The sequence below is a fragment of the Callospermophilus lateralis genome, chromosome 1, assembly GCF_048772815.1.
Source record: "Callospermophilus lateralis isolate mCalLat2 chromosome 1, mCalLat2.hap1, whole genome shotgun sequence".
Classification (NCBI taxonomy): Eukaryota; Metazoa; Chordata; class Mammalia; order Rodentia; family Sciuridae; genus Callospermophilus; species Callospermophilus lateralis.
Genome location: NC_135305.1, coordinates 15,818,353 through 15,845,430, shown reverse-complemented (window position 1 = coordinate 15,845,430; position 27,078 = coordinate 15,818,353). Strand labels below are relative to the sequence as shown.

At 36.5% G+C, this 27,078-nt stretch overlaps 1 protein-coding gene and 1 long non-coding RNA gene across 3 annotated transcripts in view; one reads left to right on the top strand and one right to left on the bottom strand.

Moving 5' to 3' along the window:
• The window catches only part of Ubn2 (ubinuclein 2), a 78,336-nt gene extending 51,419 nt beyond the window's left edge, over positions 1-26,917 (top strand). The window contains exons 13-18 of one of the 2 annotated variants that reach the window (XM_076832739.2): positions 68-110; positions 3,283-3,333; positions 4,441-5,988; positions 11,948-12,179; positions 12,619-12,708; positions 16,845-26,917. In XM_076832739.2, the coding sequence (XP_076688854.1) occupies positions 68-110; positions 3,283-3,333; positions 4,441-5,988; positions 11,948-12,179; positions 12,619-12,708; positions 16,845-16,894 (2,014 nt within the window). In that variant the 3' untranslated portion in view covers positions 16,895-26,917. The remainder of the gene's footprint in view (positions 1-67; positions 111-3,282; positions 3,334-4,440; positions 5,989-11,947; positions 12,180-12,618; positions 12,709-16,844) is intronic. The other variant, XM_076832742.2, reaches the window with a different exon arrangement.
• The window catches only part of LOC143380029 (uncharacterized), a 64,984-nt gene that overhangs the window by 12,411 nt on the left and 25,495 nt on the right, over positions 1-27,078 (bottom strand). The window contains exons 3-4 of the long non-coding RNA XR_013088583.1: positions 16,945-17,014; positions 7,366-7,596 (exon numbers count right to left, since the gene is read on the bottom strand). This is a non-coding gene — a long non-coding RNA (uncharacterized LOC143380029). The remainder of the gene's footprint in view (positions 1-7,365; positions 7,597-16,944; positions 17,015-27,078) is intronic.

The window sequence follows — 27,078 nt, the reverse complement described above, 5'->3', positions numbered from 1 at the left end:
TCATATGTGTTCCTTTCCTAGTGAGTGATACAACTACTACTGAAAGGCATCTGTTTTAATCTTTTAGGGCAAAGAAAAAGGTGATTCCTGCACCCAAACCCAAAGTAAAGGTGAGTATCATAGTCATAATTACTGATTGTTGAAATATATTTTTAAGATGTAAAATTTGTATGGCGTTTAATGAAGATCATCAATGAAATAGCCTTTAGTTGATTCTTTTCTCTCTCTCTCTTTTTTTTTTTTTTTTTTTGTAGATGGACACAATACCTCTATTTTAGTCATTTATTTGTGGTGCTAAGGAACCTCACATGGGCTAAGCACTCTACCACTGAGCTCCAATCCCAGCCTGGTTATTTTCAACTTTGTAAAAATCTTATAACCTTTGTATTTGGGAGAACAGATGACCATGTAGCAGTAGGAATTTACATATACTAATTAAATCATAAAGCTTAACAATTCTTAGAAATACTGAATAAAATACTGCTTTTAAATATCTTTCAATTTGAATGTGGTAGCCCATGTCTGTCATCCAGTCAACTTGGAAGACTAAGACAGGAGGATTGCACATTTTAGAACAGCCAAAGCAACTTACTGAGACCCTGTTTCAAAATAAAAAATAAAAAGAGCTGGGATTGCGGCTCAGTGATAGAATGCCCAATGATTCCCACCAAAAAAAAAAAAAAAAAGATGAGGTTGCAAATATATAAGAGAAATTCCAAAGTCAAAAGGAAAGGAGGAGCAGCTGGGCATGGTGGTATATGTCTGTAATCCCAGCAACTCAGGAGGCTAAAGCAGTAGGATTGTAAATTTGAGGCTAGTCTCAGCATTTTAGAAAGACCTTATTAAAAGAAAAAAACAGGCTAGGAGTATAGCTCAGTGATTAAGCCTCAGGGGTTAATTTCCAGTACCAAAAAACAAAAACAAAACCTACAGATAAGGAGCTGCTGCGGTGATCATCTATCCCTGAGATCTTGGTTGCCTTCTGAGCTTCTACCTAACACCTATGGTTTCTTTCTATGTTTCTTCTCAGAATATAGCAGATGGATTTTTCTAAGGCTTGTACAGATCAGAAGTTAGAATGACACCTGCCTAAAGCTGGGCCCTCAAGATAGCATCTTTAGTTTTTTTTAAAAAAAGAAAAAAACAGAAGAAAAATTTACAATTAACAGAAATTAGAAACATTTTCTATCTTAGCTTGGATTCAAGAATGGGGGTAGGGGGAGTCTTTAAAAATTTTTCTTGGTTTAGGAGTTAGTTTTATATGACCTGCATAATCTGGGAAAACTCTAAGCTGACAGAATATAGCTAAAAATTATATGGTTAGTAATAACCCAGGGCAACTGGCAAAAGAAAAAATTCTCTCTGGTATAATGTGCTTTCATCCTAGGCCCTCAGAGGCTTACTTCTTATAAATTATGTCAAACATGAACGGAGGTGGCACTTCACCAGAGAGCATGAGCTGGGCTTTGGAGAGGCCCTGGTGCTGTCCCCAACACCACCAAAAAAAGCTTGGGAGGCTAAGGCAGGAGGATCACAAGTTCAAAGGAGCCTCAGCAAAAGTGAAGCGCTAGGGGGTTGGGCTCGGTGGTAGAGCGCTTGCGTAGCATGTGTGAGGCTCTGGATTCAATCCCCAGTGCCACACAAAAAAACATAAACAAAATAAAGGTATTGTATCCATTTACAATTAAAAATGTTTTTTAAAAAATGAGTGCTAAGCAACTCAGTAAGACTCTGTCTCAAAATACAAAATAGGGCTGGGGATATGGTTCCGTGGTCGAGTATTCTTGCCTTCAATCCCCAGTACTGGCCCCACCCCACCCCACCCCCAAAAAATACAGCCATTTGAAATTTAATTTAAGTACCCTGGGTTTTCTCTATATACTTTATCTCTGAATAGATGAGTTTATTTGTAAGGTGATGGCCAGACAGAAGGTCAACCTGTGGCCTTAATAATGTTGATCTTCTCTTTCTTTTAATTTCGTATTAGCGAGGCTGGGGTTGTGGCTCAGAGGTAGAGCACTTACCTACGATGCATTGGGCACTGAGTTCGATCCTCAGAACCACATAAAAATAAAATAGAGATGTTGTGTCCACCTATAGTTGAAAAATAAATATTTTTTTAAAAAATTCTTTTTGGGGCTTAATAAGGTTTAATGATTTTTAACCTAATTTCTTATTGTTTTGACACATACCTTTGTTTTCATTAGAATACTAATCTTTTAATGCTCTAATATAAAGATTTGTTTAAATTTTGATACATCAATTGAAATATTATTATGAAATAATAGGGTAAGAAACTGATTAGACTTCTAATAAAGATGTGTTAGAATAACATGAGGAAATTATTGGAGGGAGGGCTAATTGGTTTTGCTTTCTCTATGATGAAATTATTTTTTTCATTTTCCCAAAGTGAAAAGGCTATTGCTAGTTTAGATTTTTCCTACTGCACCCCTATCCCAGGGACTTCTTTTTTCCTGCAGCACTGGGGAAGGCACTAGGGCCTCACACAAGCCAGGCGAGCACTTTACCTCTGAGCTACACCCCGTCCCCTTCACACCTTTTTTAGTTAATTACCTTTTTAAGGTAATTTAAGGAAATACTTGCAGGAGAAAAAGTGTACCAGAAATTTCTTCTAAGAGGGGAAAACAAAAGCAAAAAACTTTCTGGTCCACATCTGCCTTCTCTTTCTTATGGATCTTTCTTCCTTATTTCTTTCCATCCACCCTAACAATCCTTCAATTATTGAAAGTGGAATAATGTATGTTTTGACTCAGGCATCCTGAACAATTTTCTCTTGCCAATATAAGTCTACACAGTATTCTGTTAGTTAATGAGGTTTGATGTTTTTATAAAACTATTAATTTTTGAAGAGTTATTTAAAACAGTAAATTTTTACTGGTAACACATTAAATCTTATTCTGATACATTCCCCCACCTCAATTCTATATTCTTTATAATGAGGGAATTTAGAACTGGGAAGATAGCTCAATGATAGAGCTAGCATTTGTGAGGCTCTAGATTCAGTCCCCAGCACCATAAGAGGGAAAAGAAGCAGCAGCAGCAGCTAAAATGATGGAATTTTCACTAATCACTAATTAGATGACTATCTTATGTACTTGACCCATTTACCTCAGCAGATACTTGTGATGTTGTGCAGCACTTCTGATAAGCAGCAGTAAGGTTTTTAGTTGTGGGTCTTAGAATAAAAGTTTAGAAAAAAAAATGCTAAGGAAATTAGAGTATAACAGCATTCTTAACAGCTTACTTACTGTAATACCTTAGGAGGTGATAGGAAAGACCCTTCCTCTCCATTCTTTCCCCACTATGCTTAAGGTAAGTGCTATGGTTGTATTAATCATTAATACTTGTTATATACTCTGGGTTGGAGTTTGGGTTTGTTTGTTTTTAAGAAACTGAAGAGACTTTGAAATGACTTATGTAATAATTTAATCTTATTATTAAGAAAGTTAATTTTTTGAGAAATTAGTATCCTCGTGGGCATTCAGAGTTATAACTTCTAATATACCCTTCTTTTCTTTCTTTCTTTCTTTCTTTATTTATTTATTTTTATGTGGTGCTGAGAATCAAACCCAGTGCCTCACACATGCTAGGCAAGCGCTCTACCATTGAGCCACAACCCCAGCCCCATATACCCTTATTTTCTTAGCATAGGTCCTTGCTCATAGTGGACACCCAGTAAATATATGTTGAAAAAATTACAACGTATAATGACTTGTACCAGATGACTAGAAAACATGATTTAAATATGCTCAGAAAATTCATCTTTTTTGTCAATTTGATGTGCCATTTTCCTTATGTACTGTCTGTGAATAGCTGTGGCAAAGGGTATAGAGTCAGAGGATCAGCATTCTTGCAAACCTTACTAGACAAGAAGAATAGTCTTGGACTGGGGATATAGCTTAGTTGGTAGGGTGCTTGCCTCATATGCACAAGGCCCTGGGTTCAATCCCCAACACCACAAAAAAAAAAAAAAAAAAAAAAAAAAAGAGAGAGAGAGAGAGAAAGAAGGGTAGCATCTTAATATAAAGGCACAGTTTTCTCCTGGAGAATAAAAAGAGAAAAATCTCTAAGCAGATGGATTTGGAGTAGGATTTGAAGATCTGATGCAGATGGGCTATAGAAATTGAGTTCCTCAGTCACTGCTATGTATTAGTCTTTTGACCTCATTTTTAGCTGTTGTCTTAGAATGGCTGTCAAGGGTATGGCAGTGCAGTGTATTAGATACTTTGTCTAGTGAGGACAGCTCAGTCAAGAGCTCTGTTCTCTTGAAAATTATTTTTATTTTGGCAGTCTGTCAAGATTTTCCAATAGAAAAACTATTTTTAGTCATCATGATAGTTTCTTGGTCCTTTAAAAACTGACTTTCTAATTTTTTAAAAACTGTTTGTATTTTTTCCAATATAATGCTGCTTATGTTAGGAGTGTAGCCCAAAAAAGGACCAGAAAGCTCCTGCATCCTTGGTGGCTTCAGCCAGTGGTCCTTCCACAAGCTCCAGCACTTCTGTTGTTGCCTCAACCAGCTCCAGCTCAACACCAGCCCAGGAAACCATCTGCCTCGACGACTCCCTAGACGAAGACCTTTCTTACCACTCACCTTCACTAGATCTTGTTTCTGAAGCTTTAGCTGTCATCAACAATGGGAATAAGGGCCCTACAGTTGGTTCAAGAATAAACATGCCAACTACAAAACCTCGTCCAGGACTGAGAGAAGAAAAATTAGCAAGTATCATGAGTAAGCTGCCACTGACTACTCCCAAAAAACTAGATTCTACTCAGACTGCACATTCATCGAGTCTTATTGCTGGCCACACTGGGCCAGTACCAAAGAAACCCCAGGATTTAGCTCATACTGGCATCTCTTCAGGCCTTATTGCTGGTTCTTCAATTCAGAACCCTAAAGTTTCCTTAGAACCTTTGCCAGCCAGGCTACTTCAGCAAGGACTACAAAGGTCAAGCCAGATTCATGCTTCTTCCTCTTCGCAGACTCATGTCTCCTCTTCCCAAGCCCAAGTTGCTGCCTCCTCTCATGCTCTGGGAACATCCGAGGCCCAAGAAGCTTCTTCGTTAACACAAGTAACAAAGGTGCACCAGCATTCAGCTGTCCAACAGAACTATGTGTCTCCATTACAAGCAACCATTAGTAAATCACATACCAACCCAGTGGTGAAATTAAGTAATAATCCCCAGCTTACCTGTTCATCCCCACTCATTAAGACTTCAGATAAGCCACTTATATACCGCCTTCCCTTATCTACGCCCTCGCCTGGAAATGGTTCTCAGGGGTCCCACCCCCTGGTTTCTAGGACAGCACCGAGCACCACTACCTCTAGTAACTATTTAGCCAAGGCTATGGTGTCACAGATTTCCACGCAGGGTTTCAAATCTCCTTTTTCAATGGCTGCATCCCCAAAACTTGCCGCATCTCCCAAACCTGCTACATCTCCCAAACCCTTGCCCTCACCCAAGCCTTCTGCTTCACCCAAGCCCTCTCTTTCAGCTAAGCCTTCAGTATCAACTAAACTTATTTCTAAGTCCAACCCCACTCCCAAGCCTACTGTATCCCCAAGTTCTTCCAGTCCAAGTGCACTAGTAGCCCAGAGTTGCCACTCCACCAGTAACAACCCAGTTCATAAACAGCCCAGTGGAGTCAACATCAGCAGGCAGTCTCCCACCTTGAATTTATTGCCCTCTAATCGCACTTCAGGCCTTCCATCTACAAAAAATCTTCAGGCCCCTTCAAAACTAACAAACTCATCATCCACTGGAACTGTTGGGAAGAACAGCTTGAGTGGAATTGCAATGAATGTACCTGCCAGCAGAGGTAGCAACCTTAACTCAAGCGGAACTAATAGAACTAGTCTATCTGGGGGAACAGGAAGTGGAACACAGGGTGCTACTAAACCGTTGTCTACTCCACATAGACCATCTTCAGCCTCAGGGTCTTCAGTGGTAACAGCCAGTGTGCAGGTATGTATGTTCTGGATGTTCATCTGATAAAATTAGTCAGTTTAATGAGCTTACTATAATATATATACACTGTTTATTATAGGCTGATTACATCATGGCCATGGAATATTCCTGGTGTTGACAGCACAGTGATGGACACATATGTGAAAAAGGTTTTTTTGGGAGGATGTGGATTTTTTTTCTAGCAAAGTATCATGTTTACCTTAACATTTGTTGACAAATACAACTGAAGTGCATATTTAGAACTCTATTTAAAAAGTTAAAAAGTAGTAGCTTATTAATTTAACATATTCACTTGTCTCTTCCCTTTTCTCCTGAAATTTTGTAGTCAAATTTATTTATTTGTATTATTTTTTCTTTTTTTAAGCATTTATCTTCTCAGGTTTTAAATTTTTACATTAATTTTATAGTAATTTATATGTAATTCTCTTCTGTCAAATGGTGTCAATAGTTCTTTTATGCCACACTTTCCCTGGTCATGAGTTTTAACTTAAACTCACCTCTCAAATTAGCTGGAGTGTCTTACGTAGGAATCTGTGTGAATGGTAGCACAGATGGCCCTTTACTGTAGCTTTTCCATAAACATTCATTTTTCTGTGCTGTCATACTTTAGTGCATATGTACTTCTTGGGTCATTAACTGTTTCATCCCAAAATTTTAAATATTGCTCCCCTGACCCTTGGTTAATGTTAAGATTATAGAAAAGTTTAAAGCCATACTGATTTTTAAATTCCCTTTTACGAATAATTTGTTTTCTCTGCCTAAATGCTAGTAAAATTTTTCTCTTTTTCCTTGAAATCCAAGTGTTGTTAGACTATGGCCAGGTTTGCCTAGTTTTCATTAATTTTGCACCTAAAATAGTAACACCTCTTAATTTCAGACCTGGCTGATTTTTTTTTCAGGCAAGAATATTGGTTTCATTTATCCTAGGTTTTTTGAGAAGTCTTTATTATTCATACATTTCATTGCTGCATTCAATATCATTTTTACTCTTCAAGAAAGTTTGACATAATATTCTGTTTCATAACCAGCTTTTTAAAAAATGTACCATGATGTGCAGGGTCTTAGGTTTTTAAAATATTCTTTGAAAACATTACTTTTATTATGAAATTGTATTGTCTAAGAAATTACTCTGAAAACTTTGTTCTGCCTCCTATGTATGTGGACTAGGAATGTGTAACGTAAGGATTTCTCTTTGCTATTTGTAGAGGTACCCTACTGTTCATTGCTATATAAGGGTTTATGTTCAATACTATTTAATACCCAAGTTATCATGCTGTCCTTTAAGTAGGTTTAGCAATGACTTCCAAAATTCTAATGTAGAACAAATTCAGTTGGATGGTACTTGAGTAATTGAAGTATTAACTGATATTTTACCTGTATAATTTTACTTAAGTCAAAAATAAGAAATTAAAGCTGAGCAGGAGGTGGCAGGATCCTGTAGTTCCAGCTACTTAGGAGCCTGAGGTAGAAGGATCACTTGAGTCCAGGAGTTCAAGGTCAACATGGGTAACATTGTGAGATCCTGTCTCAAAAAGAAGAGGTTTGTATGTAGCTCGGGGTTGTTTAGTTGACTATCATGCAAGGTCCTTGGTATGATCCCCAGCACTGTGAAAAAGAAAAAGAAAGGAAAAGAAATAATGACAACAAAATTGTTATTAGAGATTGCAAATTAAATTTTTAAGTATAGGTAAAGACTGGGAATTATTCCTCATTGCTTTTGTGTTATCTTTGATAAAAAGTTGATACTTTTTTTAAAAAATTAACTTTTAATTTGATCAAAGGAATCACTAAAATTCTCTCAAAAATGACATTTGCCTACTCCACAGCCTTCTTTTTAGCATCACTTTTAAATATTTTTCTTCTACATATTTATTTCTAAATAACAGTAGTAATTAGAAAACTCTTAATTTATCAATTTTAGTACTATAGTATCTTTTATCTTTTTATTAAGAAAAATGAGACTCATAGTTCTCTTATACATACCTGCCTTATTCTTCTCAAAGAAAAATTACAATTTTTGGTTAAATTCTTGACTACGTGGGCTGGGGAGATAGCTCAGTTGGTAGAGTGCTTGCCTCGCATGCACAAGGCCCTGGTGGGTTCAATCAAACAGCACCACACACACAAAAAAAATCTTCACTATGTAAATATTGTCTCTTTTGAGCTAAATATCATAATTGTGGTTTTATTTGCTTGCTTTATAAATTTTGGGGGGTGGTTCCTAGAGCTAAAAAAGAAAAATTTTTTTACTTGTTTCTTTTTCTTTGAGTATAAGTTTAAAACTTTCTTCATCCTTTGTCATCTGCAGAATCTATCCATTCTATATTTTCTCCAAAGATCTTCCTGTGTTTGATCATTTATTTCCAAAGAACCCAGATACTGTCTAACAAAGAATTGGTTTGCCAACAAGAAATCTGTATGCCAGAATTTGTGTTTCTGACAAGTAACTACTCCCTCCTTATTTTCTTTGTTTCCCAAATGGCTTTATAATGTGGAGAATCCAATGTCCCTGCCTTCATATCTGATGTAATTTTTTTTTCTCTTACTGCTTTGACTGAAGAAAGATCATTTCTACCTTTTGTGAACCTAAGGTAGTTTTTTATTGACACAGCATCCATTGAAGTCTCATCAGCTACCTTATAGCCTCCAGATCTGTCCTAGCACTTTACCCTGAAAGCAGACTTCCTGTGAAGTATTCACCTCCTGTCTGAAAGGCATCTGAAGCTATCTACCCATTTGCAGCGAAAATGACAGGCCTTTTAACAAAGGACATAAATTAAAATCTTTCTGGGTTCAAGTTGCTACCTCTGCCTACTTTCTGTTTAACAGTGTTCCACCCAGAGATTTTCTGTTCTTTCTTACTCTTCAATATACAGATTTTCTATGAATCCTGTCATTGCTACTTTATAATTCCAAAACCCACTTATTCATTCAGTAAATGTTGATTGAGTATGTATTATGTGCCAGGCACTCTTGTAGGTATTGAGGAACACTGTTCCTTTCTCATGGAGCATATATTTTAGGTAGAAAGATGAGTTAAACACAGTTTTTTTAAAAAACATAACAAGTACTGTGGAAAAAAATAATAAAGCACCAATAAAGAGGTGCTAACAGAAAAAAGAATGAAGTAGCCTCTTTGAGGAGGTAGCATTTAAACTAAGGATCAAATGAACAGGAGCTAGTCTTGTAAAGTCCAGGTGATAAGGAATAGCAGTGTGAAGACACTGAGGGGGAAAAAGAGCCTGGGTTGAAGGCCTAGACTGTTGGGGGAAAGAGACCTCACTGTGTCATGGAGAACTTTGTCAGGGTGCACCACAGTAATACTTTTGGATTTTATTCTGTATGTAGCAGGAATGCTATTGGAGAGTAGTCTTAAACAAAGGAGTGGTGTGGTCTAATTTATGTTTTGAAAGATCACTGTAGGTACTGTAGAGAATAAGGGACAGATGCAAAACAGAACAAAAATACCAAAATAGAACACATGGTTTAAAAAGGTTTCATGCCCACCATAGGAAGAAAAAGGTTTCCCTTCTTATTTTCCCTGGTTATGGGGCATTGTCTGAACTGTTCACCTACTTCATGATGAATGTTAGCAGCAGATTCCTCGCTTCTGAAAGAGCTCCATCTTAGAGAAGTTGATAATTGCACACATAACATTTAAATTTTCTGGTGCTTCAAAGGTGGGTATGGAAATTCTTAGAAAGTATAAAGTGTTAGTTATGGCTTTTTTTTTTTTTTTGGTTGTTGCTAATACTCAAGTTATTTAGTTTTGAACTTGCCCTAATTTATATTTTCCATCCATTTTAGTGCTTCAGTTAGACTCCCCCAGAAAAAAATTTAATAAAAGGTTCTTCTTATTAGATTTAGTGTTTTTCACTGGGGGTCACCAGTCGAGCACACAACCTTGGAGACTCTATATCATCCTTGTCATTGCCTTCTGTCATAAAATTAGGATTAAAATGAAGAAACGACTTGCTAATTTTTAAATGCTTTTGTCCTAGTCATTTTAAGACATTATTAATTCTAACTTGGTAATTTTTTTCTTAAATGCACCTCTTTGTATTGTAGTTGGCACAGTAGAGGAAAAAACTGGCAAATTTAAAAAGCTATCAAGTCCAAGTGTAAACTGATGAAGATGTGTACTAAAATAAGAAGTGGTTCTGGTAAAAAAGAAAGAATGGGTTTGTTGACTATGAGCTTATCTCATCCTTCATTTTATGAGGCCTGAAAAATAAGGTTCCCAGCCTCAGTGACTAGAAAGGAGCAGACTTTCCAGCTAGCAGGAGGTGGGGCTGACTGGAGAAGGAGATTCCAGTTCGGGACACGTCAGGTCAGTGAGTTTCAGATGCACCAGTGTGACCTTTCACCAAACTTGCATATACACAGGATTAGAGTTGAAACAAGAGGCCACAAATGTCAACAATAGCAAAGGAGATGAGAGAAGGGGAGGAAATAAAAGAACAAGTGCAATAACCAAAGTAAAAGACTTCTAAAGAACATTCTTCACATTTTGTCCAGCAGTGGCATGAACTCTTTAAGCGTACAAATCCATGCAGTGTTCCATACACATACAGAAAAATTGTGTATATTTTCCTTATAGTTGACTAAGTAATAATACCACCACTTTTTATTAGAATGGGGTTTGGGATAGAAATAACATCTAAAATAAAACTGATAATAGCTAACATTTATTATTGACTAAAAAAATTTAAAGAATTCCATTTTCTTGACTGCATTTATAACTATAAAGTTTTTAACTGTATATATTTTGTATTTTTAACTGTATATATTTTGTAAAATAAGTATATATATATTGTAAAATAAGGCTGCAAAAGAAAACTCAGTGGCACAAACTTGATAGTATCAAATATTTGTTGATAATAACATGTAGAAAAGAAAAAAGTCAAAATGGGAAAAATCATTTAATTGCAGCATACAAAATTCCTGAAAGAATTAAATTAGCTTAAGGAGTATATTTATGTAGTTTTCCAATGAAAGCTCATCAGTGTTAGCATATTTCTGATCTAAATGCCTTTATTCACAAACAGCACCTCAAAGATCAAGTGGAGGAGCATGAAAACACTAGTTTACCTTTTACCTTAGGGAGTCTTAAATAAAGTAGTGATGTGGACATCAGCTTTCAGAGGGTAAGGAGAAACTAGATGTGGAAAAGAAAGCTGTGAGTTCAGCAAGTTTAATAATAAGAGGAAGACAAATAAGTTAGATTGTTACTACGAGTTGGAGAAGAGTCAAGAATAACTGACTGTAAATATGAATTAGAGATCTGTATATGAGAAGCAGAGGAAACATGGAAAAAAATGTGATACTGGAGATTTCTATAAGAAAGCTCTGCAAGGTGGGATTTGTGGCACAGTCCAGGTGGTTGTCAGTTACCCATGGGGAAGGGCAGGTAAGGCTAAAGATGAGGAAGAACATCCAGGTGACTTCATCTCTTTATAGGTGTTGTCGTGGAAGTCAAGACTATAGATTAGGGGCTGGCAAGAGCAGCGGTTGCACAGATTGTGCCAGGAGAGATGGTGACAAGCCAGAAAATGAGTTTTTTTAGTAGTGTTAAGGATTGAACCATATGAAATTGCATGAATTATTTCTATACTGATTCATGTCTGTGGGCCTGGAGCAAAAGTGAAGAAGTGGAAATGTACGGGTAGAAGTTAGATAAGGAGAGTGAATCATGTTGACCAGTTAAGAGGGGGGTCTAAAGTGGTGAATGGCTGAATTTCTGTAAAGAAATTCTAAATGTAATTTGCAGATTTTCAAAATCAATATTGGTAGCTCTTTAAAATGTAATTTTCACCTCAGTCTTATTTTCTCTCACAGAGTTTATTAGAACAGATACAAGACACAGTCTTGCATCCATGAGGATATTAAATACAATAAATCAATTTAGGTTGACTGCTCTATTTCTTATCTATTTTGACCCCTGGTTTTTGCACAGTCCACAGCAGGAGCATCATTATTGGCTAATGCCTCACCTCTGACTCTCATGACATCACCTTTGTCTGTAACAAATCAAAATGTGACTCCTTTTGGGATGCTGGGTGGCCTTGTTCCAGTGACCATGCCCTTCCAGTTTCCCTTGGAGCTACTTGGCTTTGGAACGGACACAGCTGGAGTGACAGCCACCTCAGGATCTACCTCAGCCGCTTTCCACCATAGCCTCACTCAGAGTAAGTGGGGCCTTTCTTTTCCTTGGCTGTCTAGTGTGAGAGAACAGGGAGCCTCAGTCTTTGATTCTGACTGAGAGCAGTCAAGTTGGAATTCTGGGAGAATACAGGTTTTTTAAAAAAGAAGTATAGTTGATTTCATCTAGAAGTCAACTTACTGGTCTCTGGAATTTATTTACAGTTTTAGAATGTACTAATGAATCTTCTATACTGCACTTCTAAGTGAAATTATAAAAGGAAGTCAAATTTGTTGGGTTCTTTGCATATACTTATCTACATTTACATATGTAAACTTTTAAAAAATGTATATATTCTAGTTTTAGAAGGCCTTTGAATTCGGGGCTATGATGACATTAGATAAATTGAACTATTTTTAGGTTTGATTTTAAGAAAGCTTAAATCTTTGTTGAAAGATCACTGACAAATTCTGTTTTCTTCTCAGATTTACTAAAGGGTTTACAGCCAGGAGCTCAGCATACAGCAACACTTTCCCATTCACCTCTGCCTACACATTTACAGCAAACATTTAATGGTAAGAAAATGACCTATTTCTTCATCTCTCTATTATTTATATAGGTTTATAGATACAGATTATACTTTTCTGAAAACAATGTAAATGGAATGATAAAAGTTGGAAAAAAATTTAATACCTGCTCATTGGCAACAAACTCACTTTAAAAGAAAGAAAATAGGTAAATGAGATCTTTTTTTATGAAAAGAGCCTTTTTGAAAGTATTTATTATATGGAAATGATAGCTAAGAAGATTCTTAAAAATAGTTAACACAAGTCATTGCAAAATTATAGTAGTTTATGTTTGTCAAAAGCTCACTAAATGCCATTTAGTCTTGTGTCTGAATAATGTGATTAGTTATTTAATCTTCAGAACAAGCTCATGAATGATAAATAATGATCCCCATTTTACAGATAGGAAATAATCAGACATAAGCAACTTGCCCAAGGTAACACACCAGTAAGTGGTCTGAGATACAAATCCAGTAAGCCTATGTTCTTTTTCTTTCTTTTTTTTTTTTTTTAATAGTGTTAAAGATTGAACCCAGCACCTCATACATACAAATCACACACTCTACCACTGAGCTACACTCTCATCCAGGTTGTATTCTTCTTAACCAATAGACTTTCCTGCATCTTAGCATTGATTAAATTAATGTTCATGCTATGCGTTATATACTTGCTTGCTGCCCTGCTAGCCCACTCTGAAATCCAATGTTGGATATTGGCCCTGTTTATAAAACATTGGCCTCCAGATTCTTTGTTGTTGGTTTTGTTTTGTTTTGTTTGGGGGTGGGGGATATTGTTTTGTTTTGGTACCAGGGATTGAACCCAGGGGCATTCAATCACTGAAACATATTCCAAGTCTGTTTTTATTTTGAAATAAGCCCCCCCTAAGTTTTTTCAGGGCCTCACTAAATTGCTGAGGCTGGCCTTGAACTTGGAATCCTCCTGCCTCAGCCTTCTGAGCCACTGGGATTACAGGCATGTGTCACCAGGCCCAGATTCTTGCTCATACCACTAGGTGATCTCAGTGGACACCTAAAATACAATTCTGGAGGCCATTTTTAGGATCTTCTGAAGAGAAATAACTATTTATCCACCTTCTTTAACTTTGGAAATTGAGAAGAAACTCGCTATTCTTTTTAACCACTGCATTAAAAGTGTTCTTTGAACCAGTTTACCATTGACCACAGTGCAGAAATGGGAGCTACATAACAACCTTGAGGCAATAAATTGCCGTTAATCCTCTAAAAGACCAAAGGCAGGGGCTGGGGTTATAGCTCAGAGGAAAACCGCTCACCTAGCACACGTGAGGCACTGGGTTCGATCCTCAGCACCGCATTAAAAACTAAATAAAGGTTTGTGTCCACCTACAACTAAAGAATATATGATTAAAAAAAAAACAAAAAAAACAAAGACCAAAGGCAGATGGAAGGAGCTCTGATGTACTATTGACAGTTTGGTGCTGTATATTTCAAAAATCTAGAAGAAAGAATTTTGAGGGTTTTCACTATCAAAAATTTATTTTAAAAAAAGTTAAACCAGATTTGAGCATTACACTGAATATATGTATGAAACCTTCCATGCTATCCCATTAATGTGTACATCTTTTGTGGTTTTGTATATCAGTTAAAAATAAAAAATAACTGATCACAATGGCACACATCTATAATCCCAACGAAATAGGAGACTGAGGCAGGAGGATCACAACTTTGAGGTTGGCCTTGGCAACTTAGACCCTGTCTCAAAATAAAATTTTTTAAAAAGGACTGGGGGTTTAGCTCAGTGGTGAACCACCCCTGGATTCAAGCCACAGTACCAAATAAATATTAATAAATAAATAAAACCAGGCTCATCCAGTTGTACAAAATGGGCAATACAAGTAGTAACAAATATCAGCACTCCTGATCTTGCCGAACTTGATTAGGCTTACATTCATAAGGATGATTGCTCTGTGACTGAACTGGATCCTACCTGACTGTGGACATCTGCTTAGTGTCATGATTCAGATGGGGACCATCTGCCTGCTCCTGGGGCAGATTGGCATGAGTATGACCATCTGTGAGGAATTATACAAACTGGATTTTTGTGACTCAAGAAGACCTCAGTATTCAGCTCTTATGTGAATCATCTTATTGTCTGCTCAATACCACCATTCCAGAACCAGAAGGGAGATATGACTATCCATATCTTCCAAATAATTGAAGTTAAAAAGTTTAAAATTTTTCATATAAAAACACTTTTTACCATAAAAAATTGAACTTGGGAATCAGACTTGAGTGGGCTGGGAATATAGCTCAGTTGGTAGAGTGTTTGCCTAGCACGCACAAGACCTTTGGTTCAATCCCCAGCACCATCCAAAAAAAAAAAAGGATCAGCTTTGGGTTTTTAATTTCAGAACCACCAATTGTAGCAGGATTCTTATTTGACCATCATTTCTCTTGCTTATAAATTGAGGACAAAAAGATGTTTTAAATAGACTTCTTATAGGACTCTAATACAAATAACTGATTAAAGCTTCTAGCATGGTACTTGGTACGTAGTAAGAACCCAGTTAATGTTAATTCTCTTGTTTGAAACAATAGATCAGTAAGTTTTTTCTGTAAAGGACTTTGTAGGCATATGTTGTCTGTTGCCACTACTCAACCTTACCTTTACAGGACAAAAACAACCATAGTCAATATGTAAACAAACAGGTTTGACAGGGTTCCAACAAAACTTTATTTGCAAAAACAGGAGATAGGCCAGGTAAAGAATTTCACAACTCAAGCCTGGCTCAGTGATTCTAGCTACTAGGACGCTGAGGCAGGTGGATTGCAAGTTTAAGGCCTGTCAGTGCAACTTAGCAAGACCCTATCTCAATATGAAACAAAAAGGGCTGGGGATATAGCTCAGTGGTAGAGTGCTTTCCTAGCATGTGGAGTGAGGTCTTGCGTTCAATCCTCATTACAGGAGGAAAACCAATAAATTCAGTCCAGTTAAATCTAAGTATTTTATTTTGCTCAGTTTAAAATTTCTTTGGGCAAAATGTCATTTATTAAACTGCTGTACCATTTTATGAATTTAATTATACCACAGATCAAACCATTTCTCTCTACAAATGTAAATATATCCTATTATAAATGAGAAAAACTTAGGTGTTATCACCAAAGTCATTTTAATAGTATTCTATTAATACAGCTTTTGAAATAGATATATATTTCATTGATACAGCTTTTCTTCAAGAGAGGCAAATTTTTTTGGTTTTATGTTTTTCCAAAGTAATGTAGATATCACATGAGTGGGCCTGGCCATGTAACATTTATGGCCTCTTCCAGCCTTAAGATTCTGTTATTGTGCTGTAATAATTTGTTCCTTTTCACCTGTGTGTTTCTAACATTCATGCCTCTTCCCTGAAGTAAAGCTTTCCTTCCCCTGTCTTTTTCTCTCAGGCCTGGGTTGTCTTGGGGCCTTCGTTTTCCTTGCCTAAGGCTTTAACCTGTTAGAGACTTTCTCTATATTCCGTTGGCTCTCCAGGTCATTGGGTCCTACTCTTGCCCAGGTATCCCCTTTTTCTATCCTCTCCCAGCATTTGTAGGTAATTTAGCTAAGACTTAAATAATCAACATTTTCCCCATAAACAGTAAAACAATAGAATGTAGAAATAGAAACCATTGTTCCCAGTAGCAGACTAGGTTCCCAGTAACCTAGACTTTTGCTAGGTTAGGACCAAAACAGAAATATAGCTGAATTTTTTACTACCAATGTGCTGCATTCGTTTACATAGTGGAAATTAATTATCAAATACTGTGTCATTGGGGTTGGAGTTGTGGCTCAGTGGTAGAGCATTTACCTAGCACATGTGAAGCACTGGGTTTGATCCTCAGCACCACATAAAAATAAATAAACAAAGGTATTGTGTCTGTCTCCAACTAAAAATTTTCTCAAAGGGATCAAAGATGTAGTAGAAGGTGGGAATATTCTCATTCCTTTATAATCCTCCCAGCATCGGACATAATCAGCCACTATAGTGCTTTACACCATGTGAAATATTAAAGGTTATCTTTTGAGAGAGGTCATCCACATAAAAATTTTAAAGTCTTTTTTGTTCTGTTTCTCTTATTTGCTTTTTACAACATGCCAAACTATACCAGTTTAACATCTCTTTTTCTCAGATGGAGGCCAAAGTAAAGGGGACACTAAGTTACCACGGAAATCTCAGTGACTTCTCAGCAAGCAGAGAGATGAGACGTGTAGCTGGCTGATGGGATCTACCTGATGGGAAAGTCCTTATGTGGTCACAGGGCTGCTGTTTCTGTCGATGTTTACATTCTCGTCCCAAGCACTGTGGTGAGGAGGAAAAGGAAAGAAAACATTACTTGAGCAAAGCCAGGTGCAGGAGGAAGAAATGCTTTTGTGCAAAGTTAGTGACCTTTGGTCTCTGCTAAAGAAAGACAAAGTTACCATGTTATCTGACTTGAAAGAGACTCAGCTGTCAAACCCACAGAAGTACAAATTATTTTTCCCGGGCCGGGAGGAAGGAGGAAGTTGAGAGGATTTGGGTAAACACCATCCATCCTGGGGGTTGGCTCTGAACACTTGTAGACATAATTGAATAATAAAAGCAATAGATCTGGAATTAGGCTAGTTTGTCAGGAGTAATAATCATGCCTGTTTAAATGGACATTTAGCAAATTTGCAACAAAATAATTGGGTGACCTTATGTCTGATATAAACACTAGCTGAAGAAATACTGTACCCTCAAACATCCTGAGCAAACTTGAATCTTCTCCAGTTTGTAGCAACTCCCCATGTAAATCAGTGGACTGAAGATGCTTCAGGAAAGTTATTTTAGCACAGTTACGTATATTACTAAATCATTTAGATTTTTAAAAGTCAAGAAATTGAGCCTGTTACTCTTAACAGACAAAAACCTACATGTCCCCTTTTTGTGAAAGGGTCAGTTTCATCTTCCACTCAGAAGTAGGTACTTAACTCTTTTCTTCAGGTGATTTATGTATCTAGTTTTGACTGGTTCATTTTTATTTCTAGTCTTGATGTTAAAATGTGACTCAGTTTCACTTGAGTAATGGAAATCTTTATTATAGGGCTGCTGCTTTCCTCATCTTCATTCACCCTTGCAGGCCCTACCAACAAAAACTGTAAATTCCCCCAAGTTCACCTCACAACTTCCCTCTCTCTTCCTTCAGCTAGGGGTTCTTCAGGTGATTGTTGGCTGTTGATACAAACAGGTAGCAGTGAGTACTACCTGTGTTTGCTTACTGGTCATCCAAGTAGCACATATATAGTTGTTTGGTTTTTTAATTTTTAGGGAGAGGAATTGCATTAGGCTCATTATATACAAGGGAGTATCTTTTTTATAACAATCACAATGTGGTTTAACTCGCTTTATCCAATGTTGTGAAATTATTGCAAGCATTTGGAGTTTTAAAGCTTTACTGATATTTCTCAGTGTTGATAGCAAGTAAGCCTACAAAGCCTACTTAGTTATTATAGCTTCTTTAACTAAGCAAATAGCATAGCTAACAAAGGATGTGAAGGGAAAAATTTATAGTTCTCTTTGCATACATTTTATTTTGCCTCCTCATCATTCTGTTATCTCTTGAGTTTTAAACTTATGAGTATTTTCAAACTATACCCAAGAATGGTTAAGCTCTGCATGGTGTAACCTTGGTCAGTTTATGGCAGACTAACCAAAAAATCAGCACTAGATTGGTGATAGCAAGCTTTCTTCCATGTTTCCCTTACTCTGTACCAGTAAGTTTATTCAAATAAGAGTATTAATGAGGCCCTTTTTTTCCTTTAGTAAACAGAAGTCCCAAATAGCCTACAGGACTATAAATAATCACAGATCTGTTCAGATCTACATGCCTATATTTTGACTTCAAAGTCACATTGGCTTGTTTTATAGCAAAAGGGTTAATAAATAACTGAAAACTTCAGTTCCGAGAACTTGTTACAGTAAGGAGAAATGATTATTTCAAAGGAATCATTGATATAATATTTCACCTCTTCAGAATTTAGTTTACCAATAAAACAAATGTGGATGAATCCTGGTAGATATTTTGGAGGGATACTGGGATGTTGTAAAGAGGTTTGATTTGAATTCAGTAAGTTTGATTAAGATTTATTTGGTTTTTTAATTAGGGAAGCTTACTAGACTCATGATTATTCCATTGTAACAGACCTCTTGCTTTTGCCTTTGCTCATATTCCTGGGTACGGTGATGAGTTTTCCTTCCAGAAGGGAGCTTTACTTTACTTTGTCTGCCAGGAAAGAAGTTAGTATATTAACCTTGCCTTCCTGCCAATAGCTGTATATGGCGTTCACATGTGTATGTGTGTGCACATATACACATGTATCTTCTTATGAATTGCTGGTATAAGTCAAAGAATAATAATTGTAATTTCTTAAATCCACCAATTCTGAATCATGCTATATGAAGATCCTTGAGGACTCTGCCTTCATTAGAAAACATCAGGATTAATTCTCTCCTATGTCATTTTATGCTAACCAAATACCTGAAGGCCCTTGGCTCTGAGAATATGGTATAGAGATTATGTTCTATTCTCTTCAGTCTTGAATCCTTGACAACTATGTCAGATCTCCACCTCAGCAACCCCCTTCCCCGTTTTACTGATCAATTTTTATTCGTTTCAATCAAGACCCCTCTTTTATGTTGTACAAATGGGTCAAAATCCTTGTCTTTCTCCATAAAGTATGATCAGAGATTTCTGCATGTAAATACAAACATTTCTTTTCTAGATCCTAACATTGAAAATGGTGTCCAAGCTTCATGGTCACCTGTCTTTACAGTTTTTATTACTAAAAAGCAAACATATAAATTGGTTATTTTTTAACAGAGACTTGTGACTCATACTGTATTTTTGCACTTAAAATCAAATTATGTTATTTTTTAAAATGGTGAATGATTGGAAAGGTTATCTATAGAACAATGTGTATTTCTAAAGAGCATTAGCAACATCCACATGCAAAAGTAATCAGCACACTTAATTATATCCCACTCATCGGGATTCTTGATTCAGGAAGATTAAGCTGTTTGTTTCCAACTGTCTTATGTTTGAAATTGCCTTCACTGATATATAAGCTGTTACTGTACATAACTAGGTAATCCTCAGTATTCACAAGCAATAACGGTCAGCAGAGCTATCCTCAGAGATAGCAGTGCTGGGCCTCAATTGGAGACTGTTTGGGAGCAAAGTGTCAAGCTCATTCAGAGCCTCCAAAGTAAATGCAAGCAATAATTTCCATTATAATTAATTATAATTTTTTCTCATATGCTTCTGATATCAGAGGTTTAGAAATCATGATTTTAAAACATCCTGAAGAAAAGGTTTTGGGAAAAGAAGTGAGGTTGATCTTAGCCACAAAATCCTGATATCTTAAAGAAATCAAGAGGATTGTGCTAGTAAATTCTTGTATGCCCACCACCCCTTTGATGGATGTTGTTAGCCCAAATTACATTATTTTGTATCATAGACACTGAATCGGGTTTATTGGATTTCCAACATAAGGGGAAGAACCGGGCACAGAAAAGTTTTTTAATACTGTGGGTTTGACACCTGTTTGAAAACAACTTATTGAAACTGATTTTTAACCCAGGATATTTGTTTCCCAAAGCAGATCTAAATTGTTTACTACCCAGGGATGGAAAGGGCAGGCACCTTTAGTCTCTCTCCTCTGGTTGCCCTCTCCCATACTCCTTTCCACCTCTACTTGGTTTAAGACATTTTCTGAAATGAAAATTCTACTGTTATTCAAACTGCCATTGATATTGAGAACTCTGTGTCCTTTGGGATCACCTCTCAAACTCCAGTTATCTATCATATTTGCTGCTACCTTTGTAAAATGAACTTGTATTTGGGTGACTTTAATTTACACTTCTTTATTTCTAGGAGTTTTGTCATATAATTTGACCCATGTGTAGAATTAGGATACTTTATTTTAGGAGTGTACCATAAAAAAGCACACTGGTCCCTATATTGTTTTTATCATTTTGTTTTGAATTTGCTTGCTTCATTTGTTGGCTTTTGTTGTTTTTCAAGTTGAAAATAGAAGAATGAGAAAAATCTTATAATCAGGCCAAACTTGAGAACTTTCCCTGTGCTTCAGCACTATGATTTCTGCTGACCTAATGTTCTCAGAAGGGGCACTTTTACTTTCTATTTTGCATGTATGATTGTTTTTTGTTATTTTTGCCTTGTGGGGGGTGCTTTCAGTTTTGTAAAAATGAAGCAGAAGAAAAGTGCAGTAGTAGATAAATGACTGATCACAAACATGTTATGCAATTTTATTTTATAAAATTTTAAGGGAAAAGTTTAACTCTTTGTAAATAATTTCTTAGCTCTGATAAATGCTTATATTACTCCTCTAAAACATGCTCAATTCAGGCCTTTGTCTTTGTTAAGTGCCTTTTTTTTTTTCCCTTTATTTTTTCCCCCTCTTTCGAAAGTGTTCTCAGATCTCCTAAAGTGCAGACTGATAAGTCAGGGGATTCAGGAGGAAGAATGTCAAACTTGCCAATGTCACGTCATGCTGTAATGTTCTTCCTTTTCTTTATGTGTATATGGCTATATTGAAAGATACGTATAGACTTACAGATAAAACTAGTGGCTGCTGTATCATTGCATCCTCTCTGAACACTCCCCTTTCAACATTTGCAAAACTTCTGCCTTGTTTATTCTGTTGCTTTTAGTCAAGTTGATTAAATAGGTGGATTGGGAAATTGTCTTTTCACAAGATGCTATCTTCCCCCTTTAAATATCTGTTTGTAGATATAACAGATATATATACATATATATATATAAATATATAGTTTTACGAGTAAAATAAATTTAGCAGATTCGTTGACTATTCCTGGATATAACCTACTGCTCCATGCGTTCAAACTTGGCATACGTAATATAGGAGAAAGCATTGGACTAACCAAGAGTCTCTTGTAGATTGAATTGATTAAGTGCACTGTGGCAGGCAAGACTCAAAACTTGTAGGGCTAGAGTTGGAACCGTGTGATGCTATCTGAATACATTTTGAAGGAAGTTTGCAACTGTGTCAACATTAAAAATATATCATATTTTCTTCTGGAGAAATGATTTTTTAAGAAATCATAGCTACATATTTATTATAACATTAATAAACATAGAAGTAGAAAGACTTCAGATACTGAGGACAACACTCATATAAATCTATAGCATTCTTGAGATCTCTTCAGCCTTTATTTTTTTAGTCAGATAACTACATTTGGCTCTGATTTTCTAGTTGTTTAGATTTCTCCCTTGAGCAAAATACTATAATTTTCAGTATCTTAAGATTTGTCTGTTTCTTGTGAAAAATATATAAATGTGACATGTTAAGGGAGACTAAATTGAACCAATCCTCAAAAACAATACAGTATATCTAATAAGTTCCCCCTTTTAAGTAAAATTTTATTTGAGGAAAAGAGACTGGTGGCTAAAAGGAGAAAGCAGAGACTCCTAGTAGCAAAACTTTGTCAGGCAGCCAGAGTTCAGTAGTGAGTGTTAATTTCTAAATTACTGTGTCTACGGGGACATCATTTAACTAACCTTTGTGCCTCAGATTACCCATGAGACAATGGGGTATAAATATTCACCTACCTCCCAGGGATATCAGAGACTTTACTATTTCAAAAATATTTTGAGTTTTTCTAAAATGTCCTATATAATTAAAAATACTATTACATCCTGCAGAGGCTAAAAAATGATTTCCTTGTATGGATATAGAGTACCCCACAATTTTTAAGTTTTAAAAAATATCACTGAAACTCTAATTTAGATACGTATTTGTTATTCAAACATAGTATATAGAAAAAACATGGTTAGTTTCAGATTAACAAAGCTGGGGGATGACACTAAGTTTCTTAAATATAAGGGGTATTTTGTTTTTAGCTTTTTATGGGGTTACTGCTTATATGATTTTTGCAAAGGTCTTTGTGGAGCTAAAGTTGTTTGGATGATTGATTATTGGAATTGATAAATTATTCTGAAAGTTTTATCTGCCTCACTTTTTCATCTTCTCAATCTAATTTTCTTATATTACTTGTTTGGTGATGGATAACCAAGTTTCAACTTTCTAAGAATGAAGGGGAGCCTCTTTATGCTTGTAAATCAGACTCCGCATGCAATTCCTGTAACTGTAGATTTGTCCAGCTCTGCACTGAAGGAACAAGCACTACACATAGCCAGCTGCATACACTTTTAGCCAGTTCTACCTTTGTGTTTCAGGCTTCTCCAGCCTACACAAGAGTTGGAGCTATCAGCTGCTCAGGTTGTAGGAAAATGGGACAGGGAAGGAGGGATTCGTTTCACAGCTGGGCCAGGGGTGGGGATGGTCAGAAGAGAAGGAAACATGGTTTCGCCAGCTCCTGGTAGGAAATGAAGAACAATTCATCCCACTTTCCATCCCTATGTACTAGTAATACATAGAATTTTCCTTTTGTCACTTAAAACAACAGGAAAAAAAATGGATGCTGCAATTTTAGTTAGGGCTAAATGTTAGGATGTGTGTGTGAGTTTAAAGTGTAGCATATATTCAGGGTCAGGAAAGAGAATACAGGGGTTTGAGGAACAGTTCCAGCTCAAGTGAGTTAGGAGAAAGCACCAGGCCCAAGCAGACAAAGCATCTGGTTAATTCCAGAAGTGGCTAAGACCCAGTTAATCTCTAGTGATATGGTTTGGTTTGGTCTGGTTTTAAATCACCTTTTTGACTTTTCGTTGCTTTTTCCAGATAAGACCTTAGTTAGTAGCCTCTAAATATCAACTATGCAGATAACCCTACTTTTTATTTAACACATTTCCCTATTTTTCCATTCTTCAGATAACAAATGTTAAGACTTCTACCCAAAGAACTAAGACAAAAGGGTTTTGTTGAATGTGTGTTTGTTCCTCCAGGGAAAACTAACAGAAGTATAAAATAGACATAGTTTATGTGTTTATCCTAAAATGTGAACTTAAAATTCAAACGCTAACTGCAGACCCTTTCACTAATGTGGAACTGTAGTTAGTGTTGTGGAATGTCTGGTTTGTTAGGATGAAATCGTCCCAGTGTTCCATTCTGGAGTTTTGGATTCTGTGACACAGTGTTCAGGTTTATAGAGCTGAACAGGTGGTCAGACTCGAATTAAAAATAGCTTTGAATAGTAATGTTGAATTATTCTTTCTTCATTTCCTTAGTCTTTGTTCTTCTTTCCTTTGCTGTGAGCTCTTAAGTTAACCATGTCATCAACCAGTATCTCTACCCCAATAAAAGTGGCATATTGTTTAAAGTCTGGAGAGGAAAGGTCAAACTGTCTTCACATCCTCTTCTCACTCACTGTGGTGCTGTTTCCAGTGACCCCACTGAGCTCTAAAGCCTACAGTTTGAGAAACTATTGACATCCTAGCAGAGGATGCAGGCAGAGATTGCCTTAGGAGTGGCATTTCCCTCATATACTCCCTAAGTACCATTTGCTTGAAACTAGCTATTTGTGCGTTTTGTTTATTTCTTCATACTGTAGTATTTCTACTTCTCAGTCTTTTCTCCAAATTTCCATTTTATAGTCAGTTAGTACTTAAACTGGACACTTTTTCAAACTGTTATCCAGACAGGTCAAGAACGCTCTTTGAAATCTCTGTCATATAATTAAAGATCTTTGTGTCCAGGACTTGATGACTGGAATTTTTTTCTCCTTTGGATTGAAAAAAATAGATTGCATAGGCTGGAGTTATAACTCAGTGGTATAGTGCATGCTTAGCATGCGCAAGACTGAGTTGGATCCCCAGCACCACACACACACACACACACACACACCAAAAAAAATGTTACTATATAATGTGGTAATAGCATATTTTGTGGCTTCCTCCTAATAGCTTTCACAGTTATTGCAAACCTTTTTCAGGGGCTCTTGTTTCTCTGACGGTCTTCATACTTCCCTTAGCACAAATCTACTTTGCAAAATCTGAGTCAAGCAGGCTTTATTGAATCCTTAGTGCCAATTTTATGTTCCTCAGAAAACTTTGTATACAGTATTTGCTCCCATTTGCTATTAATAATAGAATTCTATCTTAAATCTGGCTTTTAGATATTTTATAATAGAGCACTAGTAGAAGCCTGATTGAAATACAGTTGATTATTACTCACAATGACTTGAAACTACTTCTAATTACAGAGCACATTTAGCAGTTAGCAGCAACCAAGACTGGTTGGTTGACATGTTTTTCTGTCTGACAGCCTGCCCTTAAATCATCGGACCTTAGCTATCCTGTGTTTTCTGTGCTTGCAGTCATAAATTTTCCTCCTTTTTTTGCTGATCTCTGCTGTTTTTAGGAGTAGTGTGCCCTCTGTCTGAAAAATTGTGTTTTCTTTCCCTTACCTGCAAAATTACTAAGGATTTCCTCAATTTTGCCTAGCAGCATTAAAAGGAAAAGAGTTATTGTCAGTTGACAAAGATGTTACTGTTTTATATAATTAGTTGGAAAGTTTGGCCAACTTTGGTCGGGTTTTTGTTTTATCTTGGCTATGCCTACATAATGAATTACATACACCTTCTGACATCTTCAGATAATCAGGGGGCCTTCTACCAGTGCAGGTTGATTTTTACCCTACAAATGATTGCCTCTGATCCATGGCTAGCCTCCAGAGAAGAGACCCAAGCTTTGAACTGTTCATTTGTCAACTGCCATTGAAAAATTATTTTGTGAAGTATCAGAAATAGAAAATTGTTCTTTGAAGAAAGTCTGTAAATCTGAGGCTCGCCCAAGTCTCTTTCTAAGCACTGTCAAACTTTAAAGAAGAGGAAAATAAATCTCTGGCTGGTTGAAAATTTTTATGCCCCAAATAATATATTAAAGTCTACTAAGGTAACTAAGTAATGAGTGTTTTCTCTCTTTAATTATGAACAAGATGATTTATTTGAGGTTGTAAAAATTATTATGGAACTGCAGGCCTATTTGTTATTTGCTATTGATTCAAAATCATGAGTCTGATTTTTAGTCTGAGCAAGCACATATTTCCAATCCTTACCTTATGAATTTTGATAAGGGAAAAACTTGTTTGTAGCAGAAGGAAAAACAGAACTTTAAATATCCACTCTACAGAGGGGCTTCCCTCCAATTAAACAGTCCCTCTTCTTTAGCCACCTTCACACTTAACAGATGCCACCATGTTTTAGAAGCAGTCACAAGAGCCCAAGGAGTAGACAGACGGTCCTCTAGGTGAAGGGCACGACTTTCTGTGTTGCACCTGCTGGTAGGGAGGCACATTTTTGCTAACTTGAAGGGATAATGCTGTATTTCAAATAAGTGTGTGACTTAATATTTTGGGATTTTTTTTTCCTCCTTTAAAAACTGGACCTGAACACAAGCTTTGAGTTGATATTTGTAATAATCTCAGGACCTGAAAGATTGTAGCATTTAGTGTGTCTTAAAAATTATGTACTGTACCAGCCATGGATTTTTGTAAATATACCTGTCTCCCTTTTTTGTATTATTTTAGTAAAAAAAGTAATAATAAATTTAAATAAAAGGGGGTGGTGATGACACATGAGTGTGTGTGTGTGTGTGTGCGTGTGTGTGTGTGTGTGTCTATATAAGGCTCTTTTGAGATGAACTGGTGCTTGTTTAATTTCTGGCTCAGCTCGGAGCAGGAATATGGACAAACTGCTGCTACTGACCCTGCACTGAGCTGAGGTATTTCCATTCTGTCTTTGCCGGTGGTTGATTAAATGCTAGCTACCAGGAAATGATTTAGGGTTAAATTGTTGTCCCCACTGCCACCTTGCCTTTGCATTCTCAGTTCTACCTGCCCTTTGAACGTTCATGGTGAAGCCTTCCAGACTTTGCTACTCTCTAGCTCTTAGGAAAAAGCTTTCCTAAGAAAAAAGAAGAGCAGGTAAATTTCTTTAACTAAAACAATTCACACACATTTCATAAAACCCTGATGAATTTTGGATCTGCAAAAGAGCATAAACATTCCTAAATATGGATCTGTGAATTTAGAAATCACCCCATGGATATACTCCTCAGTGCAGGGACTTTTGTTTGTTTTTCTTTTATTTTTTTTGTAACAGCCTTGCTCATATTCCAGGTGTAGCTGGCGAACCCCTGTTTTGAAGCAAGAGCCTTATTCGATTCAGTGTAGACGTTTCCTGTCTATCCTTTGTGACAGGGCCTTTTACATGAGTGTGGGTTTTTTTTTTTTTCTTTTTGTATGTGTTACGTGTTTGTTGTATTAAATAAAAAGGAATGTACATATTATTCTTGTGTCTGTTGTGTTATTGGTTAATTTGGATTTTGATACTACATTCTTTCAGTAGTGGTTGAACGTTGTCTGTATCACACTGTGCAGGGCACTCTGGGGTACAGAAGTGAAGGA